This window comes from Rhinolophus ferrumequinum, chromosome 21 (assembly GCF_004115265.2).
Source record: "Rhinolophus ferrumequinum isolate MPI-CBG mRhiFer1 chromosome 21, mRhiFer1_v1.p, whole genome shotgun sequence".
In the NCBI taxonomy this organism is placed as follows: Eukaryota; Metazoa; Chordata; class Mammalia; order Chiroptera; family Rhinolophidae; genus Rhinolophus; species Rhinolophus ferrumequinum.
This window is the reverse complement of record NC_046304.1, coordinates 50603033-50620613: the sequence shown is the minus strand read 5'-3', so window position 1 is coordinate 50620613 and position 17581 is coordinate 50603033. Positions and strand designations below refer to the sequence as shown.

Genomic DNA, 17581 nt, shown 5'->3' with positions numbered 1-17581 from the left:
AACGGCCATGAAGGTGAGCTCAGGGAAGGATGTGGGTTGGCTCCAGAAGGACCTGGCACCCTGTGATTATAACAGAAGCTGCCACATGGAGTCCTTGGTACCAGGCAGTGTGCAGAGCAGTACAGCCACGTACGCCTCACAAGAGCCTGATACGCATTTTACAGATGGAGAAACCAAGGCTCAGAGAGGTTAAGTGACCTGCCTAAGCCACATAGTCAGGCCCCACTTCCACTTGGATCCCTGGAGGAGCGAGGGGCCCCAGAGCCCCTTTTGTGCCCCCTGCTCCCCCACCCTGACTGACCTTGCTCCTTAATGATGGTGATGTTTACCAGGCGGCGGCCAAGGGTGGCAGTGCCCATGGGCACATCGATGGCCTCTACCAGCAGCTGCTTCTCATCGTCATCCTCAGGCCGGATAAAGAGGGGCACCCGCACGTCCACCAGCTCCACGCCCTCCTGGAACTCCACCATGCCCCGGGCGTCTGGGTGGGCGTTGGGAGGTGGTCAGACGTGGGGCATTGGCCACATGGGGTGCCACGCGGGGAGCCTACCCACCTACCTTGGTCCGAAATGAGGGTATAGTAGCCGGGGGCCACCTTGAGCTCATGGAAGGTCCCCTGTGCCACATGCTTCTCTGTCAGCTTCAGCAAGGGCTGCTTGGCCGAGCGTGGTGCCATCAGCACTGTGTCCACGATGGTGTGGTCCTGCCTGGGGTGGGGGTGGGGGGCGGGGCAGGTGGGGAGGTGTCAGGCTGGCTGGAAGGCTGGCACTCGTCCCTATCCACCTCTGGCCTGTCCTCTCCCCATCAAGGGACAAGATGCAGGGCAGTAAAAAGTGCATGGTCTTCAGAACCAGGCAGTCACGGAGGCCCATGCTGGTCCTACCACCTTACCCTGTGGCCTCAGGCAAGCCCCTGCACCCCCCTGAGCCTCAGTGTCCTCATCTGTGAAATGGGCTACCTTCACCCACCTTACCGAGAAGGGCTGGGGATACAAGGAGTAGATGTAAGACAGCAAAGACGAAGGGTGTGGGTGCTGAACCAGACGGTCTGGGTTCAAATCCTGGCCCTATATCTTGGTCAGGTAACCTTGAGCAAGTCACTTCAGCTCTCTGAGCCGTGGCTTCCTCATTTATAAAACGGGAACAGCCATGGCACCTCCCTCACTGGGTTGATGAGAAGGTTGATAAGAGAGCCATGCACGTGAAGCCCTGAGAACAAGGCCTGGCCTAGCGTCAGCCCTCTAGATGCCGTTCTCCATGGCTCTTACTGACAGTGGCGAGCTCAGTGAGAGCTGTACTCGTTATGGCATGGTTCTGTCCTCTGCGCACGGAGGCCCCACTCACTCTCCCCCTGAAGGGCCAGGACTCAGGGTAGGAACTGAAAGCGGTGTGTGACCTGCTGGACCCTGGAGGAGGGATGGAGCCAGGCACAGGGCCACCCTGATCCTGGGTCGTCTGTTCGGGTCCCTGTGGTCTCCCTGTTTGTACAGGGGCTGGCTCATAGTGAGGGCGTCACATCACTGTTTCTTGAATGGAGGTCCTATACCCGTGATAGACACATGTGGCCCTCCCTTCCCAGGGTTTGCAGATGGGGCAGGAGGGGGTGGAGTAGGGGGCAGATGGGGCAGGTGGCTGAGGCTGGGGCTGTCCAACCTGTGTGTCTTCAACTCACTTTTTCCCGGCATTGGGCTGCTGCCTGTGGGGACACAAAGAGGGGCCCGTGAGCCAGACGGTCCCTGGGGCAGCTCCCCCACACAATCCCGGGCACCCAGGACCTACCGGAACTTAGTCTGCTGGAGCTTGTGTGCGCCTGTGATCTGTCTGTACACCTCGTTCAGCTGCCAGGCAAGGGAGGGTCATGAAACGGGGCCCTGGGTGAGCCTCTACCCAGAGCCATCCAGGCCCAGAGGACCCCTCAGGGTTGGCTGGGGGCATGCCCATGGCCTCGTCCCCTTCAGGAAACATTCACAGGGAACAGGTCCCAGGACGACTCCATGCCAGGCACAAGTCCAAGGATGCGCCTCTTTCCTACCCGGAAAACCCAGGTTCCGCAGCTGCTTTCCCATTACTTTCCCACCCACTGGTATCACACCCGTGCCCAGAGATGCCGGCTGCCCGGGGAACGGCTTCTTTGGCCCTTACATTCTCCTCCACCTCCTGGCGCAGCTGGTCACATTCTCGAGTGTCAGGCTTCAGCAGGTTCTCGGTGCAAAGGCGGGCGAGGCGCAGGGACAGCCCATAGGGCACTAAAGGCAGGCAGGGATGGGGGTGGTCAGGCCCCTGCACAGCGGTCACCACGGAAGCCCCCTCCAGGAGCCATGCTAGGATGGGGGACAAGCAGCTGGCTGGGGACCTGAGGCCTGTAGCCATCAGGTAAGACAGAAGGTGGCCAGACCTGTGCCTGCACCCAACACCCAGAGAAAATAGAAACGGTGTGATCCCAGAAGATGGAACAGCAGTGAGCATGCCCAAGGCCCCAAGGGCACCGCCAAGACCGCAGTGCCCAGCCCTGGCCCTCACCCAGCTCTGTCGGGTTGGTGCTGGCAGCGTGAGTGGCAAAGCCAGGCCGCTGCACGTTGTTGGTGATCTTCCAGCGGACCGTGTCACGCCCCTTGAGGTTCCCACTGCGCAGCATGGGCGTGTCCAGGTGGTCCGAGGCCATCAGGTTCTCCCGCAGCATGTAGTGGTCTTCCTTGAAGCCCACCATGTGACCTGTGGGACAGGGTTCTCAGCATGGGGCCCTCCCAGCCACACCCCTTCAGGTGGGACCCCGGGGCCTCCCGCCTCAATTCCAGACTCAGCCCTCACTTCCCCTCCACCCTAACTGGGGGAAAGAGTGATCAGAGCCTCACCACCTCTGCCAATGCTGGGCCCATACCTCGGTTACAGCAAGGGAGAAGTGCCAGGCAGGCCTAGGGGACAAGAGGTGAGGATGAGGGCTGGGACAGCCTCCCAGTCCAGGTAAGCCCCTCCAGTCAGCACCCCTACCCACTCCAATGGTCCAGAGAAGCCACAGTGCCTCCCCCAGACACCAGGATATCCAGGCACTTGTAAGGATCCAGGTGTGGGGCAAACAGGGTGGGTAAGAGGGTGATGGGCACAGAGGGTTCCCAAAATTTGTGCCGTGGGATGCACGGTCGGTCCTGCCAGATGCTTTGTAAAGGTTCTGTGATCAAACCCATTTGAGAAGCACTGCATTCCCCATGCTCCTCTTATAGTTTCACTATGCATACAAGTAGATCAAAGGCTCTGAGAAGTCCTGCAGAAGTCCGGAGATCAAATGTATTTGATCACAGACCTCTTTCTCTGCAACACATGCTAATATCCCTCAATGCTGGAGGTTACTACAGAGCGATGCTTCTGCCCATGCAATGCCCCCCTCCATGCTTTCCTGTGTCCTTCCTTCCCTGTTGGCTCCCATGGCCCTTTGCGTGTGGTTCACGCCAGGCTAGGTGCTCCCAGGTAGCCAGCCGCTCGCTCATGGTTGGCAGAGGTGAGGGGCTGGGGTGGGGAAGGCACTAGAGCTGGGCAGAAGATGTGGATTTGCCTGGCCTCTGCCACCTACGGGGACCCTGGTGGGGAGGTGGGGGACTGTGGTGGGGACCTTGGGGGAGCTGTCACCTTGCAGCAGGCACAGTACTTCCAGCAGAGCAGGAGCAGCAGTGCCAGGAGCAGCAGCAGGAAGATGAGCAGGGGGATGAGCCACCAGAAGGAGGCGGGAGGGCAGTCTAGGAGGGAAGAGGGAGAGCAGGAGGAAGGCCATGCCCAATCCCCCCCAGGGTCTGAGCGGCCCCCACACCGGCCACGGGCCACCAGCTCACCCTTCTTCCTGTGCACGAGGACGGTGCTGTTGGGCCCGGGCGCGCCATCACCCTCCACGGTGTAGCTGTAGTTGCAGTCGTCGTCCTCATCCCGGAAGGAGCAGTACTCCACCACCTCCTCCGCTGAACCCACAGACAGTCAACGGGGCAGTCCCCACACCCCGCAGCACCCCAGGGCCCGGTGAGGTGTCCCCTCCTCTGGGGCCCACCCCACCCACTGCAGGACAGGAGGCACCTCCCTGGGGAAGAATGCAAGTCCCTTGACACAGGGATGGGCCCTGCCCCGCCCCGCCCAGGAGCTCAAAGGCTGCAAACCTGTGCCCCCCGCCCCCACGCTTCCTGAGCATCACTCAGGAGCTGGGCTTCTAGAAAATTGATCTGACCTAGAAGAGAGGAGGCTGTGTAGCCTCATGGCCCAAGTATGTGCCCCTTTCCTGTCCCTGCCCAGCTATGTCCCCAAGCCTGGTGCCCCCACCCCAGACTCTTTGGTCCATAATCAGCTGTGCCCTCTGCCCAGGTCTGTGTGCCCCAGCCACACCATGTGCCCCCTGCCTGGATTCTGTGACCCCTCCCAGGTCTAGAACCTCTGTCTGGACTGCGTTATCTTTCTTAACTTGGATTACGAGCTGCCTGCCCTGCTCTATACCCCCTGCCCATGTGAGAGACACCCCTACCTTCCTGGATTCCCTCCTGCCTAGGCTCTCAGCACCCCTGGGCCTTGGCGCCTGATCCATACCTTTCTTAAGCTCATCCACCACCTTGACCTTGAAACTGCACTCCTCGCATGTGCGCCCCTTCTTCTCACCAGTGCCCCAGGCCTGGCACTGCACGCAGGAGCGCAGGTCCTCACAGAGGCCCAGACGGACCTGGTGGGAGAGGAGGGACAGACGGGCACTGTGCTGGGTGGGCCTCTGTCAGGCCCACTCCCCCAACCTCACACCCTTGCCCAGCTCGCTCCTGTGGCACCAGGCTCATTCCCTCCTGTCCACCTCGCCCTGTGCCCAGGGTTCCCATGCCCACGCCCCAGCCATCCTGGTCTCACCGCCGAGTAGTTGATCTCGCAGATAGTGTCCGTGTAAAGGGACTGCTGGTTGCATTGGCAGCGGCCACACTTGCAGTGGCCACGCCCATTACAGATGCCCTAAAGCAAGAAGAAGCTCGAGTGAGCTAGCTGCACCCCCATCCCTGCCTGAGAAGGTAGGTGATCCTGACTGGGGCGCCCTCTGCCACCGCGTACTGCCTGCCTCACGCCCAGACCTACCCCATTGCTGTCGATGCAGGTAGCATTGCTGAGAGGACAGTCACAGCTCAAGCCCGTCCAGCCAGGCTCACACACACACTGGCCCATGGAGCAGCGTCCCCGGTCTGCAGAGAAGAGGAGGAACAGGAGAGGAGAGCTCATTCAGACCTGCAGTCCAGGCTGCGCACCTGCCGGGAGGGCGTGGGGAGCTGAGCCTCGGGAGCTGGGGTGTCTCCAGCCAGGGGCAGAGCCATCGCTTCCTCTATTTCTTGGCATTTCCTTCCCTCCACCTGTCCCCACTCCATCCCACCTTCTACTTTCCTCTCTGCAGCCAGAGTGACCATCTCAAAACACAAATCCAGTCATGTGGCTCCCCTGTTTAAGAACCACTAGTGAGTCTTGGCCAATGTAATAAGGTAAGAAAAAGAAATAAAACACAGGAGGACTGGAAAGTAAGAATTAAAACTGTCATTATTTGCAAGTATCAAGAACATGTCACAAAATATCAAGAAAAATCTCCAGGTAAATTATTAGATTTCATAAGTGAGTTTAGCAAGGTGGCTGGATACAAAAGTTAATGTACAAATAGCTAGAAAATAAAATCAAAACCTCCAACGACTCCCTTTTGCCCAAAGGATAAAATCCAATATTCATAGACTAGATTAAGTGGCCCACAGGCCAATCCACCTCGCTACCTGTTTTTGCAAAAGTTTTCTTGGAACATAGCCACACTCACACTCATTTGTTTCCGTATTATCTATGCTGCTTTCTGCTACAATGCAGAGCTGAGTTGTTGTGACAGAGACCACAAACCTGAAGGCATTTATTTCCTGGCCCTTTAAGAAAAAGTTTGAACTAGACTAGAACTGGATGCTTCCTGGACTGGAAGCCAAACCCCTCGTGCTCTGGCCTTGCCTCCTTCCCCTGCCAGCATCTCCCTCCCCTCTTCTCTTGAAGCCCTGCCTGTGCCAAATGTGTGCCTTTCTCCAGATGTACTGGCTTTTCCTTTTATTTCTCCGAGCACGCTTTGGGATGGATAGTTGAAAAGGAGAGATGTCTGACAAAAGCAAGAATGGACAAAAGGGTAGAAAAGCAGGGGCTCGACCCCCAGTGGCAAATATACAGTTGAGGCTTAATAAGTATTTGATGAGTGGATTTTCATTCATCCTCCTCCATTCAACCATTCAATCCTTCCATGTGGCCCCTGTTTCAGTCCTATGACTCCTGCCCAGCTCAGAAGCTTTGGCTGATATTGTGCCCATGGCTTGGGCCACACTGTGTTAGGCCTTGGGTGGGCTACAGAGGACATGTAACTTCAGGCCACACCTGCTAGAAATGTAGCATCTTCTGAGAGAGGAAAGATCGCCATGCCATATGCCACCAACCCCTGAGGGTGGAGCTGGGTGGTACCCACCCTAATGAGATAGGAGAGTGAAGAAGGGAGGTGGACACAGACTGGTGGACCTCAGGGAAGTCAGGGTCCTAAACACAAACGGAATGTCACGCTGGCCTTGGGCATCAAGTTTATAGAGAGGGAGAGAGGTCCAGGTTGGGGCTGGAGTTGGGGGAGCACTCAGGGAGTCCAGAGGAGGGCTGGGGCTAAACTTGGGGATTCTGACTCACAGCCTGGCGCTCCCCACCTGGATCCTGACCAGAGACCAGTAGGGCAGAACAGGGGCTGGGCACCCAGGCCACCCTCACTGTCCCACACCGCCAGCACTGGCCGCCATGGCTGCTGAACTCACCATTGCACAGGAACCCAGAGGTACGGGGACACTGGAAGTTGTCGTACTCGCAGAACTGACCCTCGTAGCGGCCTTCACCATAGCACACGCATTGCCCACACTGGCACTCGCCACGCCCCGAGCATGGCTTGTCCTCGCCCTCCCGCAGGCAGGGCTGTGTGTCACTCAGCGAGCCGGTGGAGCAGTTGCAGTTTTTGCCACTCCTGAGGGAGGAACCACTTACTTCCCTACAGCCTGGGAGAAGGCTGGGGCTTTTACCATCTCATTTTACAGATGAGGAAACTGAGGCGCTGAGAGGCCCACGGTGGGTCCAAGTCATGCAGACAGCAGTGGCTGAGCTGACTCAAACCTCAGTCCCCTGGGACACCCTCCCTTGTCGCTTCCTCATGACAGGCTTGTTCAATATCTTGAAGTTTTAAAAGCCCTACTACACTTCATTTATGAGCTCATTTCTGATTAGATTATATGTGCACATGGTTCAGAACACCAAAGGTACAAAAGGGATGGAGTGAAGAGTCAGTCTCCCTCCTGTGCCTGTCCCCCAACACCCAATCCCCACACCCTGACGGCCACCACTGTCCCGATTCGTGTATGTCTTTCCTGTGATAGTCTGTGTATCTATGTATTTCAAAGTGCTTTGAACTGGATCCACCTAACAACTGGACGTGGCCCTCTTCTAGCGCTTTCTATGGCCCACCACCCACCCTCAGCCGGGCATCCAGGGTGTGCCCAGGGCCAGCCCCGCTGCCCTGCTGGGTACTGCACACTCACCAGCCCTCATTGCATACACAGTGTCCACACATGAAGTCTCCATGGAAGTGGCAGTGAGGTGACTGCACTTCTTTTTGCTAAAACAAAAACATGGTAGGGTGTATGGGGGGGCCTGTCAGGGCACCTTGCGAGGGACAGGTGGCCACAGGAGGCTCTGCTTCCCTACTCAGGGCTTGGGTTGGATGGCTCAGCTCTTCCCTCCCATCCAGGGGGGCCGTGTCGTACCAGCTCACAGGAGCACACGTCACAGAGGATGCCCACGTCCATCCTGAGGCCATCGGAGAAGGAAGGCTTCAGATGGATGTTGCCCTTCTTGTCGTCTTCTGGCAGCTGGCACACGTGCATCCCGTCCACGTCCTCGATGGCCCGCAGCTGGACTTGGTAGGTGCCCTGCGGAGACCCCACTGTCAGCCCAGGCCGGCCCGCCAGGCAACCAGGGGGGCCGTTGTGCCTGAAGGCCCTTGACCGTCAAGCTTCAGGATGTGCCTGGTCCCTGACATCGGCTCTCTGCCTGCCCTTCCTCAGGGCTGAAAGCGTCCTTCTTCCCGGCACAGTTACTTAATCATAACAATGACAGTAACAGCCTGCTTGGGCCCAATCACTCATTGGAGCAACGCTCTGAGCTCCATGTACATTAATCCTGCTGTGCAGCTGAGATTATGGACAAGCGAGGAAAGTGCCAGCTCATCCACGGGGCGGACCCAGACGCCTTCACATCCAGGCCTGTCTGACTCTGGAGGCCACACTCTTCACCTCTGTTCAGACAGATCCCCTCTCACAGGGCTGTTCCTGCCCTCCCTGCACCGGGGCCCCCATGGAGGCGTACCACTTCCCCTCTCCGGATGTGAAAGGACCCAGTCTTCGTCTTCTGGAACATCTTGGAGGTGACCTCTGTCCGCAGGCCGCGGGGGCTGTCCAGGGCCCGGATGTCCAGGTTGGAGCGAATGCGCTAAAGGAGGGCAGGTGATCAGTGGTCTGGGGGAGGCTGGGCTCATCCACTCTGGCCTGGCCTGGCTGCGCTCCACCCCCACCTGCATGGAGGACTGGGTGTGGGGTCAACATGGCGGAGCCCACAGGAGCCTGGGGCCCGGCCCAGCTGGGCTCCCCAGGGCCCCAGGGACCCTTCCTCACTGGCCTATCCTGTTAGTCAACCCTGACTTGAGACATCCTTTGCCCGTTCGGCCTCCTCTCCAGCCCTGCCCCGGAAGGACGCAGACTTGAGCCTGCACTGCCCCTCACATTGAACGCCTCCTGCAGCAGCTCCACGATGTTGGACGAATCCTCCTGCAGCACCCCCAGCGAGGACACAGGGAAATACGTGTGCAGCTTCTGCAGGAGAGAATGCCAGGCCCCAGGCTAAGCCTTGACAAGTATCATCTCGTTGAATCCAGACCACAGCTCTGGGCTTATCCCCACTTTGCAGATGGGGCCGCTAAGGCCTGGAACCTGCTGGTGATTCCAGAGCCTGCCCTCTTAGCCGTCACCTGGGTTGGCTGATGGACACATCACCTCCCCTCCTCACCAGGGCACACCCTGGAGGTTTTGAGAGGAAGCGGGGGAATGAGGGAGGGCGTACGGAAGATGGGAGAAGGAGGGAAGGAAGGGAGGAAGGGTGTCTGAGAAGCTCCATGGACCCCCCTCACCCGCCTTCCCTTCGCTCAGTGAGGCCCAGGCCACCGCCACATACCTCGTAGTAGCTGTAGGAGTAGTTGGTGACAGCAAAGATGGGGATAATGTTGTGTTTGCCAAGCAGGCGCACCAGCGTGGGCACCGACGGGTAATCCTGTGCCCTGTACTGAGTGTAGGTGCCTGTGGCGTCCAGGTGGCACCTCTCGTCATTGCGATTCAAGATGCCGGCCAGCACGTTGGCACCGTCAGCCTCGTAGTGGAAAGCCGACTCAGTGGAGAACACCAGCAGGTGGGTGCTATCAGGGCGCCAGCCGATGTCACCCTGGGGACAGTAAGGAGCGGATGCCTACTGAGCAGGCTGCCTGCTGACGACATGCACTGCAGTGTCATGTGGGCAGCGGACGTGGGTCCCAACATGGGGCTCTGCTAGGCCACAGCGCGAACAGCATGCCACCATCATGAATGACGCACGTAACCGACAGCACAGGAGTGATGACAGTGAAAACCGGAAACCAGTGATGGGCAACGGGAAATGGACGCAGCTCTGTGCACAAAGTGGGCACCACGCAAGGGCTGAACCATCTGACTGTCCTCACAAGGTCTGAAGCACCCTCGAGACTATTTTAACGGCACAGGAAAATGTATCGCATGTCACTTTAAAGGAAAATGCTGTTAAATAAAGTACAGCAGTACGTGGCAATTTGTTAGGAAATATGCGGGGTGATTTTGAAAACAGTGTCTTACAAAAGAGAAAACGCTTAGGATAGCGTTAAGTGAAAACAAAAAAGCAAGTTTCAGTCTCCAGCTACATAAAATAAGGAAAAGGGAACAAAATATGCTGGTTGACTATCAGCGGGATATGATGTGCAATTTCTGTTCTTTGTTTTCCAAATTGTTATACGGGGCTATTATTTTCAAAATGAAAAAATTGATGCGTACATAAAAAGAAGTACCCTCTTCAGCTACCCTGCTCAGTTGGAGACTGAGCAGCTTATGGGTTCTGGGAGACTGGCATTAATGGAGACATTGGGTGGGAGGCTGGCCTCAGGACACTGAAGATTCCAGACGTGCAGGACTCGTGTCGGCCTCGATGGCCAGTGCAAAAAAGCAGGCTGTGAATGCTCGGGCTGCGGGACCGTGGCTCCTGGCACATCTAAACCCGGACTGTAATTGAGAGCCACCCAGAGTGTTGGAGCCTGTCTCAGCGGGGTGGGGGCCTCTGCCTGACCCCAGAGTAGGCCAGCGGGTGGCTCGTGCCCTTGTGGAGAAGCACAGCCCTCGTTTAGGCTGGGAGGCTCCTCCTTGGCACTCACCGTGCACACGGCCGTCTGTAGGATGGCATCAAAACCACCTTCGGGTGCGTCCAGGTTGCCTGAGATCCGCTCTCCTTGCAGTTTCCTCCGGAACTCGTCAACATCGTCTGTCAGGCTGATGACATTCTTGAAGGAGAAGGGAGGTTCACTGTTGGGCCAGGGCTCCTTTAGTCTGGGCAGAAGTGGGAAGGAGAGAGAGACTCAGGGGGAGAAGACCCCACATTCCCCCGTGCCCTCCCTCTCTGGGAAGCCACCCCCTTGGCTCATTTCAGCCAAAAGACTTGGAAGTGCCTGGGTGGAGAGGAGGTGGGCCACACGGCCAGGACCCCTGCCCACCCCGTCACTCACTTCTCAGGCCTCATGTCTGTCTGAGGGACGCTGACTTTGTCCACAAACTTGCCAAATCCAATAGTATAGTCTCTGGTGAGATGGCTCAGGACCTCGGCTGGGTGTTAACAGAAAAAAGAGGGAGCCGCTCAGCCCGGACATCCCCACATCAACACGGGGGACCAGGGCTGGCTGGGCAAGGAGGAAGGGTGGGGGGAACCATTGTCAACGCCTTGCATGCTGGGTATCAATTCATGCTCACAGTAGCCCTTGTCCCTATTTACAGATGAGGGAAACGGGACTTGGGGGAAGCCAGAGTCAGGCACGGAGCAAGCTGGAGAAGGTAGCCTTCTCTGAAGTCCCAGACCTTGAGGACCCCGCCCTGAAAATGTGGGGACTACTGAGGGGGCGGTTCTGATGTCCAGTCCTTCCTTGTGGGCTGGGTGCAGCTGTCCTGAGCCCTGGCCTCCTGAGCAGGTGCCCAGCAGCTGGGTGAGGCCACCCTGCCCCTCTGTCCTCCATGCTGGCCCCGCTGTACCCAGGTGCTGTCCCATCTGCTTGAGGTTGTCCAGATCATCAGACATGGAGTTGGAGAAGTCCATGAGGATGTACAGGTCCACGGGGCTCTCCAGTGGTTCGAATACCTCCAGCTCAAAGTGCCGTTCCTCGCCCGGCCGCAGGCGGACCTGCAACGCCTGCGGGGACACCTGGCTGCGTCGAAAGGTGGTGTCGATCGCGGTCTCCTGTGACCAGGGGAGAGGGACAGCTGGCTTCAGGGTCACTCCAGAGACCTGACGGGGAGCCTCTCAGCCCAGCTGGGGACACAATGGACCCTCATAGATAGCCAGCATTGAGCATGGACGGCCCACTTCCCGTGACCCCAGTTCCGGGCACCTCTGTGATCTCGAAGCTGCTCTCCATGACTACCACGCTCTCCGGCCGGCAGCCCGCAGCCAGCAGCTCTGCCTGGGTGTTGCAGCGCCGTTCCTTGAACATCTGGCCAGAAGGAGACGGGGTCAAGGGGAGCAGCCTGTCCCCTGGCTGTCCCAACCCTGGATTTATTCCCTGAGGCTGGGCAGAGGGTATGGCTCATTGGACTTGGCCAGAGCCGGGGTAGGGTGTGGTGACGCGGGCACCCAGGTTGGGGAGATGGTGCCGGCTAACGACGGCAGGCCAGCCGGCAGCAGCTCACCTCATCGGTGCAGTAGGAGCAATCCTTGTCCACACGGATGCACTCGGTGCAGCTCTTTACCTGGGCCTTCTTGCAGCGGTTTGCTGAGGGACGGGCAGACCACTGAGACAGACCTCACCAAGACCGAGCCCTTCCCCACCAGCATCCTCACTTGAGAGGCGGGGCGTCTCTCCCCGTTCACAGAGGAGGAAACAAAGGCCCCAGGTCGGACAGCCAGAAACGGGCAAAGTCAGCGCTCAAACCTGGAACTTCCCACCCGAGTGCAGAGGGAAGGATGGTGGGGGCTGAGACAGAGGCACTGGCCCATCTGCTGGCGGGGACACCCTGGTGGTCCCTCTTGCCCACTCCTCCAGAGTAAAGGGGACTGTGTCTGTTCTGTTTATTGCTGTGTCCCTAGTACCTAACCCAAGGCCTGGCACACAGTAGGTCGTATGTATATATACATGAGGTAAAACTCCAGAGCTTCCCCAAAGGTTACTGGGATTCCCCCCGGTTCTGTTCAGGTAAAACTATAGGAAGGACCTACTGTGTGCACCCAGTGTGCACAGGGGGTGGTCTCCTGGGCTCCAGGCAATGGCTCCTTGTCACCATTTAACAATGGCTCTGGTGAGACAGCAGAAGCCCTGACCTGCAGCATTTGCTCGTCTCCAGGGTGTAAATAGCGCCCCCCCCAGTCTATTTCACGCTATCAACGTGGCCCCAGCCGACAGGCCACATGGGTAGGCGCTGGCTCCAGCCATTTGCCAACCACAGGCACCTGGAGAGCAGGTGATGAGTCACCGGTCTATCTCTCTCTCTCTCTCCTCCGAGTTCCTACAAAACTTTCTGACTGTGTTTTTGAGGCTTCAGCACATCCTACGAGTGCTTTGCTCTGGGTGGGTGTCCTCTCTCTTCTAGACCAAGTCGCCACCCCCTGGTGTTGTCAGGCTCATGGATCCCCAGCCCTCACTGTGTGCAGTGGTCGGTTTGTTGAATAGCTGAGTGAGTATCTGGGCGAGACACCCTGTGAAAAGTCCCCATGTGAGGGCAGTGCCTTGAAGGTGTGCCCCCACCAGGAGGGGTGCTGCAGGGGCGTGCCAGACTCACCCATGTCCCCGGGGAAGCTGACACTCAGCAGGGTTGCCAGCAGCAGCCTGGTCCATGGGCTGGGATGTGGCCCTGCCATCCTCTTCGTCCTGTATAACAGTAATAATTAACACACGACACCTCCACAGCTCTGATCTGTGCCATCAGCTCACTGGGTCCCTGTCAGAGCTCCACAGAAGAGGCTACCATTCCCATTGCACAGGTGTGGAAAGTGAGGCTCTGAGCGCTCCCATGATATTTCAAGGCCACCCGGCCTGCGAGTGGCAGTGCCCAGGGCCTCTGACTCCTCTTTTCCACTGCCCCCTTCCTTGCCATCCCTGGAGTGGCTACACGCCTGCAGGCCTGCAGCCTGCCCAGGGAGGGTCCTACCCTCTTGCCTTTGAAGACTCTGGGCTTGGAGCTTATCCTGGTGCCAGGTCTCTGTGCTGGGTCCCTGAGGGCAGGGCTGTTTCTGCCTTTGCCCTTCAGACCCCAGTGGGCCTGGGTCAGTCTTGGCAGGGTACGGCCACCCAATAGAGGGGCCACCTCTAGAGGGCCTGGCTCTACCTTCCTGACCCCTCCCTCTCCTGGCCCACTTGCCCTCTGGTGAGGGTGGTGCAGCCAGGAGGAGAGGGGTCCCTCTCCATATATGGGGCTTGTGGCAGGAGGAGGCAGGTTCCTCAATGGCTGCCTGGCCCATCAGAGGTGGGGTTCCCTGCCGTACCCCCATCTCTGCCTGCCCCAGAGTTGAGTTTTCGAGGCCTCTGGGCAGTTCACCCTTTCAAAAGTTAGCTTGGAGCTAGATTACAATCCCCTCTCCACCCCCACCGCTCCCAAACACACATACACTGTACCAGCCACCCCAGGAGCACCATTTGCCTTGGGGTCACTATTAAACTATCTCAGCTCATCAGTGGTCTTCAGGGCAGACACTAGTATCCTTGAGGCCTTTTAAAAGATGGGCAGCCTGCTGCCTCGGGAAAAGGGACTGGCCAGAGCCAGCAGGCCTGCAGAGCTGTGGGAAGTTAGCCTGGCCTCTTTCTCTAGGGCTAGTCCCCCAGTGATCCAAGACCACACTATACCCCCTGCCTCCCACCTCCACCCCCCCCCATCCTTTCTCAATCCTGGGCTCGTGGGGCAGGGACAGTCCCCTGAGGCCCCTAGCACGCTGGGGAGGCCCATGGTGGGGGGGGCAGAAAGGCATAACCTCCCTCCCTCCCATGCATGCAGTCCCCAGGAGGCCACTGGCCGCTCCAACACACCCACAGGCAGAGCCAGCTGGGATAAGGGAGCCCTGAGCCAGCGGAGGGAGCGCTCCTTGGGGGAAATGACTTTCCTGCAGCCTGGGGCATAGGCACCACACCCACATGCTACACAATACGGCTGCAGACTTGGGCCTCCCTGAGGCACCATTACACACACAGGTACAGGCACTGCAGGGCTGAGCTGGCTCTTACTCATCCTCTGGTGCCCACAGACTGGGCACACAGCGGCACGAGCCCAGCACTTCATGTACTTGACTGTTATCTACTCTGCACAGAGACCCAGTGGGAGAGGTTGCATTATCCCCACTCCCCAGATGAGGAGACAAGGCACAAAGCTGCCAGGCTTCCCCATCCCGTAGCCAGCAGTGGGGGAGCCTGGATGGGACCCCAGCAGTCTAAACCCCCATTTAAATGGACCCCCATTTAAACTCCATGTTATCCTCAAAGGCTATAAAATGACAGCAGGCTAGCTATGCACTCAAATTGTGTTTAAAAAGTTGTAAAAGTAGTTGTCGATGTTAAAAAAATGAGATTTCACGTAAGACGGTGGTGGGTTTATCGGAAGATGTGGTCAGGGAGGGCTGGACGGGGCACTCTCTAGGCCACCCTGGGCCCCACCAGGTTGTTGGGCCTTTTTATGTACCAGCCCGGTCCCGGGAGTATGTGACTGCCACCCTGAATGCTGTCACTTTCAGCACACAGGGACATGCACCCACACACTCAGAGGCTCTCCCCACACCCACCGCCCCTCCCAACCCACGGGACCCCAGCTTAGCCCTGTACCTGCCCACCACAGCTCTCTCTCTGCTTTCCCATCTTCTGCTCCCTCGGCTGCTCTCTCCCACGGAAATCAGGGTCAAGGAGACAGGCACTTCTTCCCCGTTGTCCCTTAAGCTCTCCTTTCTCCCCTCAACCCCCAGGGTGGAGACCCTCAGCCTTCACTTCCAGCTCTGTTAGAGGCAGTAACAACCATGGCACTTGTGCTCAGTCCTCAGGCTCAGGGTATGGCAAGGCCATAGTGGGAGGAGGAGTCCAGCCACTGCCGGAGAAAGTCACCTAGAGCCACAATCAGAGGACCACCCAGGGGCCGAGTGGGTGGGAAAAGGGGCAGGCACTCGAGCAGATTACAGTGGTGGGCACAGTCCCCAGGGCTGTTGGATGAGCTTCCTGGAGGAAGGGTGTCCTGAGCTGGCTTTGTGGGGAGGGCAGGCATGTGCTTGGCCAAAAGAGGAGAGTCAGGGACTCCCTAGACCCCAGCTGGACTGTGCACCGCATAAAAGAGGCCCTGTCCAGTCCAACAGGAAGGGCCTTTGCCTCTATGGGGCTGTTCCACCGTCTTTACAAACCCGAGAGGCCCAGCCCAGTACGCCTACCAGCTGCAGCTGGTTTCTGCCCACTTCTCCCCAACACCCACCCAACACCCAGGCCTCTCTCCCTGCTGCCCTCCTCTAGCCCAGAGGTCTGACAGCCAAGAGCCTTCTCCAGTTCTCTGCCCCTTTGCCCCCAGCTGCCCCTTGGGCACACCCTGGCAGGCTGGGCACCTGCCCTGGGCAACACAGGCAGAGGGGCTAGAGTCCGCCAGCCTTCAGGAAAGTGAAGAACCGGGAAACAAAAGCCAGCCGGCCCTCCCAACCGGCTCCCCTGCATAGTGGACCAGGCTGGGGTGGGCACTCAACTTCTCCTCCCTCCCAGGTCCCAGAATGGGCACCTACCCCTGGCTGCTCTGGGACCTGGAGGGGCGAGCGTGGTGCGGCCCGACGACCTGCTACTGCCCTCCCGCTCTGCGCCCGTGTCCCCGGCGCCTGCAGGCTGAGAGGCTGCACCTACCTCGGCGCGGACCCGCGCCCTCCCCGCGCTGAACTCTGTTCGGCGGCTGGGCTGCAGGGGCGCGGCGAACCGGACTGTCGGGAGGGCGGGCTGCAGTGGGGGCGGGCGGCGGGGAGGGGAGTGGACCGCTTTATGGGGCGGCGGCAGGTAGGAAGGAGGCGCTGGTGAGTCAGGCTGGTCGCATTCCTGCACGCGGCGCGCACCTGTCGGGGCAGGAGCCGGAGCGCCGCCGGGCCCGCCCCCCGGAAAAGGCTGCGGCTCCCGCGGCGCCCAGCCCAGCGCCCCGACGGACCGCGGCGGGGCAGGGGAGGAGCCGTTGCTTCTCACTCCAGTCAAGCCCCGGCGCGGCGCCTTCCCACCCCTCCAAGCTCCAGACTCGTGCCCTGGCATGGGGTGGCCTCTTAGCCCCCTGCCGGGATCGCTGTCCTCCCTTCTCCAGACCCCGGGCAGTGGGTCTACGCGATGGCTGGGCGCACCGCCTGCCTATCTCCTTCCTGTGCCAGCGCGAGAGATGGGCCCAAGAACTGCCCGAAGCCAGGTCTGCCATTCACTCGGTCCCCGCAGCCTCCCCATCAACACCCACGTGTATCCAGAGAGAGATCCCAGCAAAGACTGGGTCCCTGAGTGTTCTCAGGAGAGCTACTTAAACCTTACCGTGTAATACCCATCAAGAGGCGAGCACCACCCTGGCATGGAGTAGGCACTCGAATTGTCACAGTTGTTCTTGAAACGCTGGTTCGCAAATCTGACCCCTCCAGTCCCCCGCGTTCAATCTTTCAAGTGCCGCTGATAAATGTGTGTTCAGACTGGAGCCTCTCACGTTGCTCCACAGCCCAAGTCGATCCATTTCTCCAGCCCCACCTGCCAACAATGCCAACACCCGATCGCTGGCAGTGCCCCTGCCCAATCGTGCAGCTTCAAGCTACTGTATTGGTTTGAAACGACCTGTTTAGGGGTTTTTCTTCCTTTTTGCACTGTGAACCCTGAGGATGGGTCTTTTTAATCCCAGCACCTACCATGTTTCCCTGAAAATAAGACCTAGCTGGACAATCAGGTCTAATGCGTCTTTTAGAGCAGAAATTAATATAAGACCCGGTCTTATTTTACTATAATATAAGACCGGGTCTTATATAATAAATATAATGTAATGTAATATAATATAATATAGTATAAAATATAATAAATATATAATAAATATATAATATAATATAATATAATATAATATAATATAATATAATATACCAGGTCTTATATAAGACCCGGTTTTATATTAATTTTTGCTCCAAAAGATGCATTAGAGCTGATTGTCCAGCTAGGTCTTATTTTTGGGAAAACAGGGTAGTACAGTGACTGGCACATAGCAGGTGCTCAATAAAAATGTGGTTGA

General features: G+C 58.1%; 1 protein-coding gene across 5 annotated transcripts in view; it reads right to left on the bottom strand.

Moving 5' to 3' along the window:
• Positions 1-16436, bottom strand: part of ITGB4 (integrin subunit beta 4) — a 28603-nt gene extending 12167 nt beyond the window's left edge. The window contains exons 1-25 of one of the 5 annotated variants that reach the window (XM_033089826.1): positions 16195-16436; positions 13124-13212; positions 12038-12120; positions 11740-11841; positions 11384-11588; positions 10867-10963; positions 10519-10690; positions 9264-9527; positions 8816-8905; positions 8403-8525; positions 7802-7966; positions 7577-7653; positions 6806-7008; positions 5082-5185; positions 4863-4961; positions 4557-4686; positions 3821-3943; positions 3621-3727; positions 2878-2911; positions 2520-2711; positions 2142-2245; positions 1779-1837; positions 1672-1695; positions 559-707; positions 302-481 (exon numbers count right to left, since the gene is read on the bottom strand). In XM_033089826.1, the coding sequence (XP_032945717.1) occupies positions 302-481; positions 559-707; positions 1672-1695; positions 1779-1837; positions 2142-2245; positions 2520-2711; positions 2878-2911; positions 3621-3727; positions 3821-3943; positions 4557-4686; positions 4863-4961; positions 5082-5185; positions 6806-7008; positions 7577-7653; positions 7802-7966; positions 8403-8525; positions 8816-8905; positions 9264-9527; positions 10519-10690; positions 10867-10963; positions 11384-11588; positions 11740-11841; positions 12038-12120; positions 13124-13202 (2965 nt within the window). In that variant the 5' untranslated portion in view covers positions 13203-13212; positions 16195-16436. Of the gene's footprint in view, positions 1-301; positions 482-558; positions 708-1671; positions 1696-1778; positions 1838-2141; positions 2246-2519; positions 2712-2877; positions 2912-3620; positions 3728-3820; positions 3944-4556; positions 4687-4862; positions 4962-5081; positions 5186-6805; positions 7009-7576; positions 7654-7801; positions 7967-8402; positions 8526-8815; positions 8906-9263; positions 9528-10518; positions 10691-10866; positions 10964-11383; positions 11589-11739; positions 11842-12037; positions 12121-13123; positions 13213-16079 lie in introns of all 5 variants that reach the window. The other 4 variants (XM_033089828.1, XM_033089829.1, XM_033089830.1 and 1 more) reach the window with 4 other exon arrangements.
• Between the last annotated feature and the right edge of the window lie 1145 nt (positions 16437-17581).